The sequence below is a fragment of the Clytia hemisphaerica genome, unplaced genomic scaffold (assembly GCF_902728285.1).
Source record: "Clytia hemisphaerica strain Z4C2 unplaced genomic scaffold, Clytia hemisphaerica genome assembly, whole genome shotgun sequence".
NCBI classification, from domain to species: Eukaryota; Metazoa; Cnidaria; class Hydrozoa; order Leptothecata; family Clytiidae; genus Clytia; species Clytia hemisphaerica.
Window position 1 is genome coordinate 123,074 of NW_027104140.1, and position 16,713 is coordinate 139,786.

At 33.6% G+C, this 16,713-nt stretch overlaps 2 protein-coding genes and 1 long non-coding RNA gene across 3 annotated transcripts; 1 reads left to right on the forward strand and 2 right to left on the reverse strand.

Annotated features, from left to right (window-relative positions):
- Positions 1-530: 530 nt before the first annotated feature.
- Positions 531-16,705, forward strand: LOC136813734 (succinate--hydroxymethylglutarate CoA-transferase-like). Its single transcript, XM_067070229.1, has 11 exons — positions 531-1,502; positions 1,693-1,766; positions 2,110-2,195; positions 2,680-2,730; positions 3,100-3,312; positions 5,453-5,596; positions 5,883-5,978; positions 13,278-13,349; positions 13,864-13,961; positions 14,972-15,132; positions 16,124-16,705. The coding sequence occupies exons 1-11, from the start codon at positions 1,459-1,461 to the stop codon at positions 16,291-16,293; spliced, it is 1,209 nt and encodes a 402-aa protein (XP_066926330.1). The 5' UTR covers positions 531-1,458; the 3' UTR covers positions 16,294-16,705.
- On the reverse strand, positions 5,973-11,277 carry LOC136813732 (uncharacterized). The gene is made up of 3 exons (XM_067070228.1): positions 10,970-11,277; positions 9,350-10,015; positions 5,973-6,842 (listed from the first exon to the last, which is right to left on the reverse strand). The coding sequence occupies exons 1-3, from the start codon at positions 11,238-11,240 to the stop codon at positions 6,433-6,435; spliced, it is 1,347 nt and encodes a 448-aa protein (XP_066926329.1). The 5' UTR covers positions 11,241-11,277; the 3' UTR covers positions 5,973-6,432.
- On the reverse strand, positions 7,746-9,153 carry LOC136813737 (uncharacterized). Its single transcript, XR_010847541.1, has 2 exons — positions 8,734-9,153; positions 7,746-8,546 (listed from the first exon to the last, which is right to left on the reverse strand). It is a non-coding gene; the product is annotated as an uncharacterized lncRNA (long non-coding RNA).
- Positions 16,706-16,713: the final 8 nt, after the last annotated feature.

Sequence of the window (16,713 nt, forward strand, 5' to 3'; positions counted from 1 at the left end):
AAATCAACTACACTAAACCTATCAAGATTTTATAGGTTTCATTTTTGCAGAAATAATTTTCTTTTTCATTTTGTTGTAACATTAAAATTGAGAACCTTTCCTCTTTCCCATGAACAAGCTTGATTATTTAAAAGTTGATGAATCGAGCACACCTAGTATACCAAAATACAGTGTTCAATTGATTCAATCATCAATTCTGGTTGGTTGAGATTTGTCTTGGAAATATAATGCTTAAAAACTTAGTCACAAAAAAGTGGGCAACTACCTGATGCGCCACAAAAAAGTTTCTCCCTTTAAAGTTCTGTAAGAAATTGTTTATTTCAATTGAGAATAACTTGATCTAATGAGTGGATTTAATAAATGACCTATCAAAACTTTTTTCTTTCTTCTTTCCAATGAATTGTGTTTCTGTAATTTTCAGACCTTGAGAAAATCAACTTTAATGAGAGAAACTTTTTTGTGGCATACTTTGCATGGTAGCCTGGGAATCCAAGCGTTAAACTTTTTTCACAGTCTAGTTTATGATATTTTTGCTGCTGGTTTAACGCTTGGTGCAGGTAACTCGCCTGCAGGGAGATTTTTCCCTGCAATGCAGGTTCGGCCTGATTGGCCAGCTTTTGACGTATTACTTAGCAGTACTTTCGCGCGCATTTTGATATTTTCGATGCGCACGCATAATTTATGGAAAAAGCTGACTCTGCAGAAAAAAGGAAAACAAATGAAAATGAAAACATAGACTCATTTCAAAACAAAATGGCTGTTGGCTGGAAGTCTAAATACATGTGGCTGATGTTTTGATGTAGTTTTTAGTAGTTTTGAAAGTCTTTAGAGCTTGTGAAAGAGATTTTATGGTAAGTTGATTATGTGCAGATGCCTGGGTTTCCAAAGTTAAGAAAGTCTGTCAACAAGGGTTCATACACAGACTGTTTATAACATTCTGTGTCAGACTAATCTACCTGCACCAAGCTCTATAATTTTAGAACTTTGTGAGGTGAGGTATTTTTTGTTTTTTCTAAAATTATGAGCTTGGATTCCCAGGCTATCTGCATGGTAGCCTGTTTTTGACTTTCAGTTTAAATAAAATAAATCAGAAGTTGCTTGTAAAGGAACCATCTGATTCTCTGATATGCAGATAGATAAGGTGACTTGCATTTTATAAGAGTTAAAAGGAGCACTAAATATGAGTGGTCAGGGGGTAAATAAATCATACTTTTGGGTATCCTCATGGCAAAACATTTCCATCATTATTTTATTCATCTATTTGGAGGCTGTTTTCAACAAGAATTAAGTGTTGCAATTGTATTGGATTGGACATTTTACAAGACAAAAAACTAGTTGTGCATGGTAAACACAGAGTAAAGCCCTTAAAAATTGTTCTTTTAAAATATAAAGATTAGGGAATCAGCTTGTGTTTAAAAAAGAATAGGTCGTTTAGGTAGATGAAATAAAGACTTCAGCATGAAAGGCCCCCTAGCAGGAATAAGGATTTGCGATATGACCAGGTAATAATTTTTTCATCTTTTGGCTTATGTAGATTTCTTTGTGATGTTTTATCTTGTAAAAGCACCTGTTATTGGCTAAATTAATTCAGCAAAAAGTAAAGGTATTTGACCTGGCTTTCTAGTATTTATAATTTTGAAAGTTTTATTATAATTTTCAACTTATTTTTATTCTTTTTTTTCAAATTTTCAGAGTTCTTGCAGGGCCTTATTGCACAATGGTTTTGGCTGATATGGGTGCCGAAGTTATCAAAATTGAGAAGCCAGGTTGAGAATTGGAGGAAAAAAATATTATTTTAAAAACTCTCTTAGTCCCACGCAAATTTTTGAAAACAGATTTTTTATGGTCGCATTTGCATGTTTCTAGAAGGTTGAGCAACCCTATAGCGGCAATTGTTTTGAAATTATCTAAATTCTATGAGAAAAAAGAGCCAATTGAAAAAACGAAATAAAATTTTCGAATTTTTCAAGTTTCATGATCTTCAATTTCGACACTTTTTCAAAGTATAACTTTTGAAAATTGGCCAGTTAAGAATTGTAATACTAATCACTAAAATTGTGTACAACACAGCGTTTTTTTGTGATACAGATGATTCATAATTGTTTTCAGGTAGCGGTGATGATACTAGAAAATGGGGACCACCTTTCATCAATGGCCATTCATATTATTTCCTTTCGATAAATCGAAATAAAAAGGTAGATTCTTTAATATGCGAGGATCTCTAATTTTTAACTGCAAAAGTATATAACTTTCAATACCCAGTTTATACACCTATCAACTCTTAGCAGCAGGGTCCTCTTTTTAGAGGAGGGGTGATGAATTTACAGTGAACAATTCAAACCCACCGCCAATACTCTAGAGGCATTTGCAGTAGAGTACAAACTGTTTTGGGCATACGAATAACTTAACTATATTGGCATCTTACATTTTTCACAAGAGCACTAATACACGTGTTTTCCATACCGTCTTTGAGAAGAATTTTCCTTCTATTTTTTTAGTTTTGTTACGATTCTCCACAAAAGCGTTAAGGGTTGATAGCTGTATTAAATGAAATCATAAATCCATCTGGAAAGTAAAGAATAACTTTAAAAAACTTTGGAACAGATTTCATATCGACAAAATCACCAAAAATCTTTCGGTTTTATTGGATAACATTTACTATAACCGTTTTGGTTCTAGAGTCTTGCTGTTGATGTGGCAACAAAATCTGGAAGAAAAATCATCTATGAGGTGAGTCATATTCTTACATCATTTATAAACAGATTTCAGAAAAACGAATTTCACAGTCTTTACAAACTATAATAATCTGATATTTTTGAAATTTTTGATTGAACAAGGAAAAAGAGCACCATCTTAATTATTCATTTTTTCTGACATGCCTTTAGACTTTGTACATGCTTAAGATTTCTGCATCAGAAATTATGAAAATCAAAAATATGAATTTATGAATAAGAAGAAAAGATAAACAAATATCTACAATGTGACAAAAATTAGGTAAAATTATAAAAATCTAAATTGAATTAATAGTGAGAAATCCTATTTAAAAATTTAATTTTAATTTATAAAATCCAATATTATATATATATTTTGCTTTTCTAGTTATCAAAGAAAAGTGATGTATTTATTGAGAACTTTGTTCCTGAGAAGCTAGATTCAATGTCTCTTGGATATAACGCAATTTCAAAAGTCAACCCACAGATTATTTATTGTAGTTTGACTGGCTATGGTAGTAGAGGTCCTGATAAACTTCTGCCTGGTTATGATTTGATGGCTAGTGCAATTGGAGGTGGAATGCATATAACTGGGCGAAAAGTATGGTGTTTTCTGCTCATCAGGTTTCAGAACAGACCCTGAAATTTGTCTCGGGAAAATTCAAGGAATTTGATTTTCCAGATTCCTTTTATGATAGAATAGCAATTACTTATACGGATTTCGTTCAAAAATTGCATAATTTCAGTAATTCTGCAGAGGAAACTTGCCATATTTTGTTTAAAAATTTCAGTCTGAACCTTGCTCTTATATTTCATTCAAAAACATTTAGCCTGTTCCCTTTGATTTTGATTTAGACAGGGAGATGAGATTTAATGCCAACGTTATTTTTTTTGTGAAATTTAGTGTATAAATGTGCAAATCATAAAATTACTTCTAACTGTTAAGACTCTAATACCAATACTGTTGCTAGATTATTTTGTAGCTTAACCTAAATTCTAGTGTTAATGTGCACCAGTCAAACAATTTTTCTGATTTTTTCTAATTTATTCATGAATCCTTAGTAAACTAAATAAGTAAGCGAGTGTAGCCGGACCACTGGCTACGGGTCGCAAGGTTGTGGGTTCAACCCCCAGCCGGGTCATACCAAAGATTCCCAAAATGGTACTTGCAGATGCCTCTCTGCTTGATGCTCAGCAATTAAGAGAATGATCAAGGGTAATTGGAGCAATCCAGGGAGAAATATTGGCGCCCTCCCCTACCTTCGGATAGATAGCTATCGAAAGAGTTGCCTATGGGTCGCCTCCGACTTTGGTTGCAGACTTACTTACTTTTTGGACCTACCCCGGTGGGGTGAAGGTCCTATAAATTAACCCGTGTTCGTTAGTTAGTTCGTTCGTTCGTTCGTTAGTTACCAACTTTTCTCGAGATTGGCTCATTCAATTTTTCTGATTTTTTGCACAAAGGTGCATTACTATAAACCCTCGAATGTGACGGAGCCCGATTTTCGAAAAAAAATTTTTTCCGGCCGGTAGAACCGGAAATGTCCCGAAAAAAGCGGTTTTTTGAGATTTTCTCGAGATTTTATCATTAGTTTTTTGCGATTTTTTGCACATAGATGCACATTAGTACTGCCGAAAAGGTGTCGAAAACCGTTTGCCGAAAAAAAATTTTTTCCGGTCTGTAGAACCGGAAATGTGCCGGAAATCGTCGTTTTTTTCATATTTCCGTCACATTTTTTCAACTTATTTAATTGTTTCTTTACAGAAAAATGTTCTTTATGATGATGCCCAAAACTTAGCATTGTTTGATTTCCAAAAAAATCATCCTTTGAATCCGGAACTCCTTAAAAATCGCCGGAACAGCCGAAAACCGGCGTAAAACGGTTTTCCTTCATTTTTTCAACTTATACTCGACAGATTTTCATGATTTTTTGCACAATGATGTAAAATGGCAATGCCCAAAATGTGACAGAGCCCAATTTTCGAAAAAGAAATTTTTCCGGCCGCTAGAACCGGAAATGTCCCGAAAAAAGCGGTTTTTTGAGATTTTCTCGAGATTTTATCATTAGTTTTTTGCGATTTTTGCACATAGATGCACATTAGTACTGCCGAAAAGGTGTCGAAAACCGTTTGCCGAAAAAATTTTTTTCCGGTCTGTAGAACCGGAAATGTGATGTGCCGGAAATCGTCGTTTTTTCACATTTCCGTCACATTTTTTCAACTTATTTAATTGTTTCTTTACAGAAAAATGTTCTTTATGATGATGTCCAAAACTTAGCATCGTTTAATTTCCAAGAAAATCATCCTTTGAATCCGGAACTCCTTAAAAATCGCCGGAACAGCCGAAAACCGGCGTAAAACGGTTTTCCTTCATTTTTTCAACTTATACTCGACAGATTTTCATGATTTTTTGCACAATGATGTAAAATGGCAATGCCCAAAATGTGACAGAGCCCAATTTTCGAAAAAGTAATTTTTCCGGCCGCTAGAACCGGAAATGTCCCGAAAAAAGCGGTTTTTTGAGATTTTCTCGAGATGAATGATTGATTAAAGTGTCGATATTATTTTTCTTTCACCGTTAAACATCGATGCGTTTCTTAATTGCTTTCTCCGTTCCAATAGATATATAAATCGAAATTTAAAATTATACATTACTTCCATTAAATTCTAATTATTCGTTTTATAAATAGGTAGGTCCATTAAAGTATTACTTGTTAAATAAGTAAAATATCTTTTCCTAGGATGGTAGACCAATGAGACATGGAGTTGCTACTACAGATATATTAACAGGATTGTATGCACACTCAGCCATTATTGCAGCACTATATGAAAGAACTCTTTCTGGAAAGGGGAAAAAGATTGATTGCTCTTTATTACAATCACAGGTATTAAGATAGATCACAATAAAGTTTTCTTTGCTTTCGTCATATTAAGTAATAACTAGATTTTATCTTGGAAATGATTCACATTCCCATTAAAAGCTCGAAACCTACATTTTATTTTTGTGTAATCTTAGTTTTGCCTTTTTGCTGTCCAGTGCAAAGATTATTCCTGTAAAAACCCTTAGTAAATATTTTACATAAATTATTCTCTTTTTAGATTAGAGAGTTTCCTTTATTTTCCTTTATATTTTTAATTTTTTTAGGTTTCTTTCTTCTCTCATTCTTTCAGATAGCTAGTATGCACTCACATGCCAGCAGTTATTTGAACGCCAATCAATCTACAACTCGTATGGGCACTGAGCATCCCAATATATCACCTTATCAGGTAATCCATTATACTTTTCCAAAGCAAGAATGTTTTAGCACTAGTTTGGACGGCGGACTTTCTTTCCTGTATATTCTTCTAATTGTCACAGTAGGCAGAAAGTGGGCACAAAAAGTTGGCAGTTGAAATCTTTGCTTGGGAAAGACTAGAAAGAAGTCATTGCATTGACTTCAAAAGTTTGTAATGCATTGACTTTAGTAGACAGTCAACTTTATGCCCACTTTAATTCACAATTAGAATAGGCAGGGTGAAAAGTGGACCGTTTAAACTAGAGATGCCACTCATGTCTCCTTTGATAAAATGTGGAAGAAAATCAATGTTTACATTACTACTCATTTCAAGGGTTATGATAATTTTTGAAATCAGAAAATATTTTTCTTCTAATGATAATATAATTTTCAGGGGATTTTCCAGCATTCGGAGGTCCATCTTATGCATACTGTTTAATTTTCATTCATTCTATCTGAGGATAAGGTCCATGTGCATCGTGTGGATCTTCCTCGACTATTTTTAAGTTTTCGATTTTTTGAATAAATATATCATCCAACAAGCCAAATATTGCTTCCAAGTTATCAGACCTTGATCTAAACTTGTACTTCATGATTTTGTATCGTACCACGTAACCAAGATATTGATATTCGTGCGATCCCTTCACTTTAATCAAAGACATGTTTACTATTTTGGAGTACAATTGAGATCTGAGTGATACAATATCAATTTCTTCGGCAATTTGAAGGCACCTTAATATGCTTGATATATTACCAATTTTCAGCATTGAATTAACTTGTTCTTTAACCAACACTTTCAGCCATTCTACATCGAATCTTTCACACATAGCATACAGTTCCACAATTTGATGGTAGGCTGAAGGAAAAAAAGACTTTCTAGGAAGAAAATAACAGATTCTTAAACGACGAGAGATCTTTCAACCTTAGGGAGTGGTTAGAAAGTAACTACTAGGGGGAGTGGATACTTTCTGACCACTCCCTTATCACGGTGGGTTCAATGATGGAAATAGGAATAACGGAATTAATGTGATGAAAACTTCAGGAAACTGGAATTATGGGACTACAAAGTTGATTAAAAATCGAATTTGCGAGAAAAATCAAGAAAAAATGAAGAAAAAAAACGAACATATTTATGAAGATTCTAATTTCTAGATTTCTAAATACTCAGAAGTACCATTTTCTTAGCTCCTATCAGCAAATTTTAGCTGTAATAAATATAGAGCCAGTGTGCTTATGGTATTACTTCTTTACACGTTAGAAATTGAACCACTAAAATCTATACCGTCCATAAATGTCATAGAGTCTTTACACGTTAGAAATGGGATACCATTAATAAATGTCATAAGAATTAAAAAAACCTTTCGAAAGAGGCTAGTTATTGAGAGGACTTTTTGAGAGGGAGAAAGTAAAGTGCCTACTTCGCAACATTAGCGAGGTTAAGCAAGAAGCTATCTATTACGTACGGAATCTATTACGTGAGTTTTTAGACTGGATCCGAGGCGTTTTAGCCTGATTCCTAAAGCTTCACGGCATAGAAAAAAAAGTGGTTAAGCAAAAAGGCGATCTATGACGTATGACGTAATGTTTATTTTTCCGTATCTCACTTTCGGCCCCAACTTATAAAATTTTATTTTTCTTTCTTTCTTTTCCAGCTTTCTTGTTGGTGGTTTGGTCTATAAAACCCCCTTACTTTCAATCTTAATCTACTTAGTTTTTTCCCAAGACAAATGTTTACACAAAAATTAAAACTAGACAAGCATTACTTTTACTATTTTTATTCAACATTTTTATAAACAAAAAATATGTCTATACTTCAATGAATTCTTAACATTGCAATAAAAATATATAATTTCATAATTTAATTCCTAGTTTACATAGGTACCAATCAAAAATTACTGCTTTATTTATAAACAAAAAAATAATCTGTAAGAGCATAGTGAACATCAGTCTGTCATCCTTATTTTGCTGCATATTTCTATATGAATGCTTACACCATTAGCATTACCAATAAAAACACTCTTATAAAAAAGTGTGCAAATCAGGTCTTTAGTTTCATACCTGGCAGGTGTTCCTTCTTCTGCTTCTTTGCATTCCAAGGTATCAATATCACCTAGGAAGGGAGATGTCTCTTTAGAATCAAACCAAACTTTCTGGAATGTTATAACATTATAATGTTGAAGAAGTTGAAGGATGACCAGTCAATAAAAATTTTTCAGTAAAGGATTGAGAACTGAAAGCAGTAGCGGTTGTCCAGAAGATAGAGTTTTATATAATTTTCGAGAACGGTTTGAAGTTCAGTGGTTGTGTGACATCAGGTTCTTACTCACTCTGATTTGTACGTACAATATATATAGTTGATGATGGAGTAGAAATTGAATCTCGTTGCTTAGTTGTAGCAGTTGAAATTGGAACAATAAAAAAAGATTTCTTCTGTTATGCTTCGGGTGGAAGGGTAAATTTATTTGAGCTTGGCAGAGCAGTCTTTTTCGTGTTTGTTGCTTTGGGTGGGTGACATTATAACTTTGGCTTCTTCGCACTTGATGGTGGCACCAAAGAAACACTGAAAAACATGAAAAAGAAATATGGTTGCATGCTGTTCATTGTAATGGTTACTTTGAATGTATTTGGACTTTGAGAGCATATAAAAAGCAAGATAAAAAAGAGAAGAAAAACAAAAGAACCAGAAAAAACTTCAGTTTGTTATGGTTTGATAAAAAAGTCAGCAAAGATTATTTTATTACACTTACATCTTGACCTTCTTTTGTGCAATAAATCATTTCACTTTGTTTGTATGCATCGTAGTTTCCACAGATGAGATTCTAAACATTTCTACTGTTAGTTTTCTCAGCTCAAACTTGTCAGAAATCAAAAAAAATTTACCAAAGTTTCTTTTCTGTTTACATTTTTTTCGGGTGATTTTTTATCCTAAACGATTCAGCCCAATCTCCGTAAGGTAAATTTCCCGTGGATCATGCTTATATCCTAATCGATATCTATTACGTGAGATTGGAGAATTTCGCGCAATAGATCCACTCCCCAAGCTATGACGTACAGGTCAAATTTCACGGGACAGAGTTAGCCTTGAGATTCGGGCTCTAGCCCGCGAAAAACTCACGTAATAGATTCCGTACGTAATAGATAGCTTCTTGCTTAACCTCGCTATTAAAAAGAACGACAAATTTCACCATCGACAACCCCGATCGAAAGTGACTGTACTATCCACCCCTACGTATCCATTCCTCTTTGTGTATTGTGTATAATAACGACTAACAGTTTACAGTTTATAAATACGCATGCGTTTTAACTTTGTTTTGAAAATGAAACAATAGATGCAAAGTAGACACTTTCTCTATGTGTTTTTACCTTTAAGTTGGAATTGATGTTTAGGATAAAAAAATCGAAGCATAAGCAAAAAAGCGTTTAGGTCTCCATCCTTCAATTCTACGTTCAATTTTGTTGTATTAGCTTCTTTATTGTTTTCAATCAAGTCTTTAAATCTGCCAGAAAGTCTCTTCAAAGTTTGTTTATGCAGGTGAAAAGAAACAGTTTTGCTGACTACAATTTCAATATCGCTATGTTCGGTGGGCTTTTTGAAAACATTTTGAAAAGGAAGATCATAAGTTCTTTCGGTTGGTTTCTTCTTTGTCTTCAAGCTCTCTATGATATCCGTCAGCTCTGATATATACTCGGTTTTGTTTTCTGCTGATAATGGCAAAGATTTAAAAGCAATAGTGAACAGGCACTTTATAGCAAGTTCTATTTTCAAATCTTCTGATAAATCTTTGAAGTCCTTTGATTGCAGCATGCTTAAGAAATTCTCCATCCTGAAATAATTTGAAGCATGATTTTTGATAATTTCGTCCTTTAAGGCAGTCATCTGATATTTGTCTGCGTAGAACAGAACTTTGATGCCATGAATTGCCAGTCCACACTCCTTCTTGTCCAGAAAGAAATTACTGATTCTCTGCTTTATCCAGGGTGTCTCATAGTTTTCACACAGATCTAGAATGTTCTGGAATGGTGTTTGATCTAAGAATTTAAGAAAAGAAAGTTAAAATGTTAAAAAACTTAAATGCTGCAGATTGTTGCAGTAATAAAAAAAAAACGGATATAAAATTTGAAAATGTTTGTACGTAATGAATGAACCACGAAAAATGATGATTTTTTTCTACCTTATTTTAAAGGTTTTTTGATTGAAAGGTCTGATGATGCTGATGCAGTAAAAACAAGTGCGACAAGATTAGAAAAGGATTTTGAAAAAATGAAAATACATTGAATAAAAAAACATTCCTCAAATAAAGGGACTTTTACTGATACACGTTTTTTTTTTTATTAGAACCTAGTTTATAAGAACATATAGGCTGAAATTCGTCGAAAAAATAAGAACATCTTAAGAACATGCCCAGCCTCAGTTTGGAAAAAAATGACAAGAAACTACAATTTTTTCCTCTTTTTAAGCAGTTTTAACCGAATTTAGGGATGGATCTTCAAAAGTCGAGAGTCAAATATTGTCCAAATTTTGCCAAATTTAAGTGCTCTTTATTTTGTATCATATTGTCGATTTAGAGTAGTCTGAAAAATTAAGAACGCATTTAAGAACATTTTAGGCTGAAAATTGCTAAAAAAAATAAGCACATCCAGGCTCAGCCAAATTTTAGGTGTTCTAATAAAAAAAAAAACGTGTACTCTTTTGAATGTTTTTATGTTTATAATAAATAGAACGTTTTCTATCTTATAATCAAAACATTCGATTGTAAATTTGCTCGAAATCAACTTAGTTTGTTATTTTTTTGTTTACAAAAGCAATAGAATGCGAGGTCACATCTCGCGAAACAACTTTCAATCTTTCACTTGTTTACAGGATATCTTTGCGTAAAAAAGTAGCTTTAATTTATCTGACTCAGCATGAATACACTGCCTAAAATAAGCTCCTTTTTTCCCGTAGAAAACCTAACGTTTAACTCTTTAACATCCAAAACATACCGGTGATTTGTTGTCTAAGTTCAGGATAGAAAAACATGAAATACTGGATGACATCATCTATGTTGTGTTCTGTGATTGAGAATTCTTCTCTTGGGCTAGTCTCCACATCATTATCCTTGAACATTCGACTGAATGTTGGTGAATTTTGTTCCAATACAAACCGATGTAGGTGTAGTGTAACATTTTTGACATTAATCCTGACGTCAGAATCTTTTTGCTCTGATTTTATGAGTGGGTGTTTCAGCATTAAGTATTGTTTAATTCGCTTCATTTTTGCACATATAATTAATGTATTGTAGTTAATACAACCTAAAACAACAAGAAACGTTTATAAGTATTACAACACTTTTCTTATTTCATTAATTGAAACCAATTTCCGTGAATACAAACCTGAGAGAGTATCCCCGAAAATTAATTTGATACCGTTAAAACCACTGCAAAAGCTTCTTTCGTTTTTAGGTTTTAAGGTTTTAGAAATGCTACTTTTGCTTTTCCTTTCCTCGTAAAATATGATTATTTTTCTTCACTGTGCAAGTTTGTTTGCTTGCTCAGTCTTGTTTTGGTTTATAGTAATGATCTAATTTCACTCGAAATTCTTTCTGTTGTAATACTGTACTGAAATCTGAGCTCTAAATAAACAAATGAACAGACTTACTATGGATAAGACGAAAACGTTGATAAATTTTAAACGAAAAAGAAAAGATATAAGAGAAAAATCAAAATCAAAATCAAAATCAAAATACTTCAGCGACAATTGCATTTATTTCTAGTAGCATAAACGATTTTGCAAAAATAACAACAGTCTGTTCTATTTACCTAATCTTTGGTATTTGATGATTCCGTGAAGACTTTACATCGGTTAGATAATGATTTCTGGAGGTTTTAACCCTGACTAATTTTGGTTATCAAAGCCTATACGTTCTTTTTTTATAACAACCAGAAAGATTTCTTTGAGACTCGGTTATTCACATTTTTCTGGGATTTTGAGCGTCTAATTGTTCTGAAGTTGTTTTTAATTTTGGGGCAAAATTGAGGTAGTGTTAGCTTTAAGGCTTGATACCCTTTTTTTTACAACGGTGATACTTAACTTTCTTAAAATTCAAGTCCTCGGGGCTGTTCTAACATTATTCCAATTTTCGGCTCTTAAAGTCTCTTTATTCTTATTAAAGTTTTTATTTTTAAATAAGAGTGATATCGTTTGCTTGCTCATCAATTTTAATTCACAAGCTTTTTCACATTGAATTGACACGAATGTGGAGCAAGATTGGTCAGAAAGAGGAAAAGAAAAACATTTTTTTGCTTAACCATAGTATAACAATAGGTAGACACTGTCCTGATATGAAATATCTGCCTGATATGAAACTATGAAACGGGAACACTCATGTAAAAATAAAACTTTTAAACAAAGAGTTTATTGCTGAAGTCATCGTCCTATAATTCTATTAACGATACATAGGTGTCAGCAAACAATGTTATTTGATCAGCGTCGTTATTGCGGCTTTGCAGTTGACTCTCTCTAATTCGATCTCCAAGGGACCAGGGAATTTATTCGAATTAGAGAGATATACGAATTACAGAGAATACATTAAACCACTTTCCAGCTGAGGGGACCAATATTCTAGTTCGAATTATAGAAACATTCGAATAGTAGAGATTCGAATTAGAGAGAGTTGACTGTATATCTCGAAATCCTAAAATCCTTTTAGGCCAATTTAATTGTTGTTTTACCAGGTTTTACGGGCCAAGCTACCCAAAAAAACAGTATCGGTCGGTCGGCAAAAAAAATAAAAATAAAAGTAGAATTTCACCTATAAAATCTCCTAAAAAGGCAGCAAAAACTACTACATCTTGACGAAAATGCGAAATAGAAAATAAAGAGACACAATAAGCTCGAATTCATTAATAAAATGAAAAATTGAACATAAAATTCACAAAAACCTTGGAAAAACTACCAAAATTTTGAAAATTTGGCAGTTTGTAAAGCAGTGAAAATGAGAATGTACTACCAAAATCCATACACCCTTTCCCGAGTTTATTTTTACCAATATGAAAACGAGGCCGAGTAGGACAAAAATGTAAACATTGAAAAATCTACGCGGGCGATATAGGGAAAGGTGTGAACTCTCATGTTTTATATCTCTGCTCTTGGCTTTTAATTTGTGAATTATTTTGATTTTTGGAATTTCAGGGTCGGTCGGGCCCGTAAAACAACTAATCGAATTGGTTTCGCCTTATAGATTTATTGGAATTTTCTATCGACTCCCCCCCCCCACTAAAATGAATAAACATGCAATTGATTCGTTTTCAGGCTTTCGATGCGAAAGATGGTTGCTTTGTAATCGCAGCTGCTAATGACAAACATTTTAGGAGTTTATGTCATGTAAGTATCTTCGCTCATACTTAATTTTACTATCGTTCATCAATCCTACTGCTTTGATTTTGCAAAGCAAATAAACAGCAGTTGAACAAAAGTTTTATCCTTTAATAGCGCTCTGCAACAAATACGTCATAATTATTATTTTTCACTTTTTTTGACATTTGTACGAGTTGCAATCCCACAATTCAACGCGGCTTAATTAAAGATAATGTGCAAGCTGTAATATATCTTTTGTCAAACGATGCAATTAACGTGCAAAAGAGATTAACGCAAAGGTTGATTGGATTGGAACTCGTACAAACACATCGAGAGTAATGATTATGTAAAAAATAAATCTATTTTTAGATTCAACGCGGTGCGCTATTACATTATTAGCACACCCACTATCTGATCGAATCAATAAATTGCAAAGTTTATATCTAATGGTAAATTTTTAATTTCATGGAAGATCTGGGGCTGATACGAAAGAGGTCGGTTCTTTTTTACTTTTAATAACTCTTCGTTCCTTTCTCATTAGACACTGGAATTGTCAGATATTGCGATGGATGGACGTTTTATAACAAATCCAAAGAGAGTCGAAAATAGAGACATTTTAACAAACATTATCCAAGAAAAGTAAGTCGTGCATGAGAATAGAAGCTTCTGCGTTCATAATCGAAATGAGAATGCAGTTTTATTCAAAGGAATAATCAGACGTTTATGTACAATCATGGACGAAAATTGTGAGACAACCCTCCTTCCCCCCTTCCCCCCAGTGGCAATGTTGAATGGCATTGGAAAAGTTGGTGGGAAGGTCGTTCGCACTAAACATTGCCACTGGGGGGGGGGAGGGGTCACCATTCCATGGTTTTTCCAGAGCATTTTCCAGTGTTTTTCTCAAACATTAAAGTCCATGATTGTAGCTTGTTGTGATTCTGAAGAGTTGAGATATTCAGGCTGCAAGTTTTTTGAATTTTAGCAAGGAGTCAAATGAATAATCTGAATAAGTGCAGATGTGATGGATACTTTTATAATTGGTCATTTGAAGTAATAACAATGACGTGTTCTTTAGAAAAAGTAACAAAATTGTTTTTATTACTGGTTAACGACCAACCAAATCGACCAAGAGCTTGTAAAAACTCCATCTCATTCCGAATAAGTTTTGGGTTTATCATCCCAGTGATAATATTCATATTGGAAGTTTAACGTGGCTTAAATCACTAGATTTACGTTTACGATTCATGTATATGCGAAACGTAAACCACATGGCCTAAGCCACGTCAAACTTCCAATAGATGAAACAATTGAATTTCGAGAACAATTTCGAGAATCTTCTTATCTTGAGTGTTGAACATGTGATTGTCACAGATATCTTATATAAAACACTAGATAGAGCTACTCTGTATTTCCAAAGCAACATTAGGTGAAGCAAAATAATCCGTCGTCTTTGCTGAAAGTAGGTCATAGTAGAAACCTTGGTTCTCACTGTTGAAACTTTTTTGACACTGAAATGACTATCAAGGATTTCGCAAGCTAAATTGTGACGTCACTTGATCTAAGATAGCGAATTATTTTGTTTCAAATATGGTAGGAAAAGCTCTATCTATTGTTTTATATAAGATATCCTTTGGTCCCCTCTTCTTCAGAATATCAGAACATTCAATGGACTATTGGATACATCGTCTCGAAGAAAATGGAGTTCCGTGCGGTCCCGTCAATGATATTGGTCAAACTTACGAGCAACCAATGGTTAAGAATCGAATACAAGAATTTGATGATCCGATCTACGGCCATTTAAGGCTGCCAGGTATCCTTCCTTATAGACATTTGACTTTTAAGTGTTAATGCACTGATAAATTTTAGCTATATTAAATATTTCTTGCAAAACAGAAAAAATGAAGCAACTGCTTTTGTAGTAATTTTTGTCATCTTTCGTGACTTCATCAGTATTATTACATAAGCAGTCGCTTCATTTTTTCTGTTTTACATATTTGCTGCTTCAACATTTTAAGTTTTCAAATATTTCTTGCAATATTCTTAAGAGTTCTGGCGTTGAGAGGTTCATTTAAGGACCCCTCCCCGTTTATTAATATTTAAGAATATTTTCAACTGTCAAAGAGAAGGCCCCTCATTTTGCTCTAAATAGCCTGATTTTAGCCCCGTTTATTCGAACCCCCAATTTATTTGGAACCTAAGAGTATTTACATAGTCAGCACAAATAATTGTATATGTGGAAGGACAAAACCATTTGAGGCACCGATTTGTAGAATAGAGCAATATACTCAATATCTTTGTATAAAGGAACGAAATAACCCTGGAAAATATGTGTAGAATCTTTCCTCTATTAATAAAACCTTCAAGCAAGTGATTTTGAATTTCTAACACCGAATGTCAACTCAGTTTTCGGAACCACTGATAACGATATGGTGGGTGGGTTTCAGTCACCATATTGCAGGCACAGTTGACCCCTTCTTCAACTGTTGACGAAATGCAGTAGAAACAACACAGCAGTTTTGGTGCATACTCTTCTAATGACAGACCTTTGATTTTTGACAGCCTTCATCAACTTGGCATAACTTTTGTTTCATTTAATCCCATAACATATACTTCTACCTAACGGATATCCTGGCGACCCTGAGTTTACCATTGTCTAAAATTATGATATTTTATAGCATAACGATAAAATTCATCTATACTAGACGTTTTGAGGGGCCGTCTTTGCTTTAAGTGCTTTCCTTAGCTCTTTTGGTGGGCATTGCTGTATTTTCAGTCAGTTTACTATCTTCTTTTCTTAATAGGGCCTGCTGTTGATTTTGAATATGAAGACTTTGGCGAAGGAACAAGCATCCCATCCCCACCTCCATTACTTGGGGAACACACAAGAAAAGTTCTGCAAGATGTTTTAAATTTTGATGCCCCTCAAATACAAGATTTACTCGATAGAAAAGTTATCCAGGCTCCTACTTGATGTTGATGAGAAAGAGATATAAAGAAGCTGTGAGAAGGGTACTGATCTTTCGCACCTAACTGAAATAGATACGCCTTGAATCAGCCGAAGAAAAACAATCTTAATTTCAGCTGACTAGTCGTGCGATACTAAACTTATTTTCAACACAATGCGAGAAAATAAGTTGTTTCTATTCAACCAACGTTTTTAAGAAGGCTATAATTTTGTTTAAATGTGCTCTTCAAGAAAATATCTGTTGTGTCATATGGAATAAAGCCATTAAGTATAAACTCTATATACTTGGTAAATTAGAGCATGAAAACCTGATGGAAAACAGTTTTCTGAGTATCGGAGTTAAATTTACCTGAGGACCATTATAGTGTAAATCTGACCTGGCGTCTTACAATCAATTTATGCTTCAAAATAATTTTTTTTTAAGGA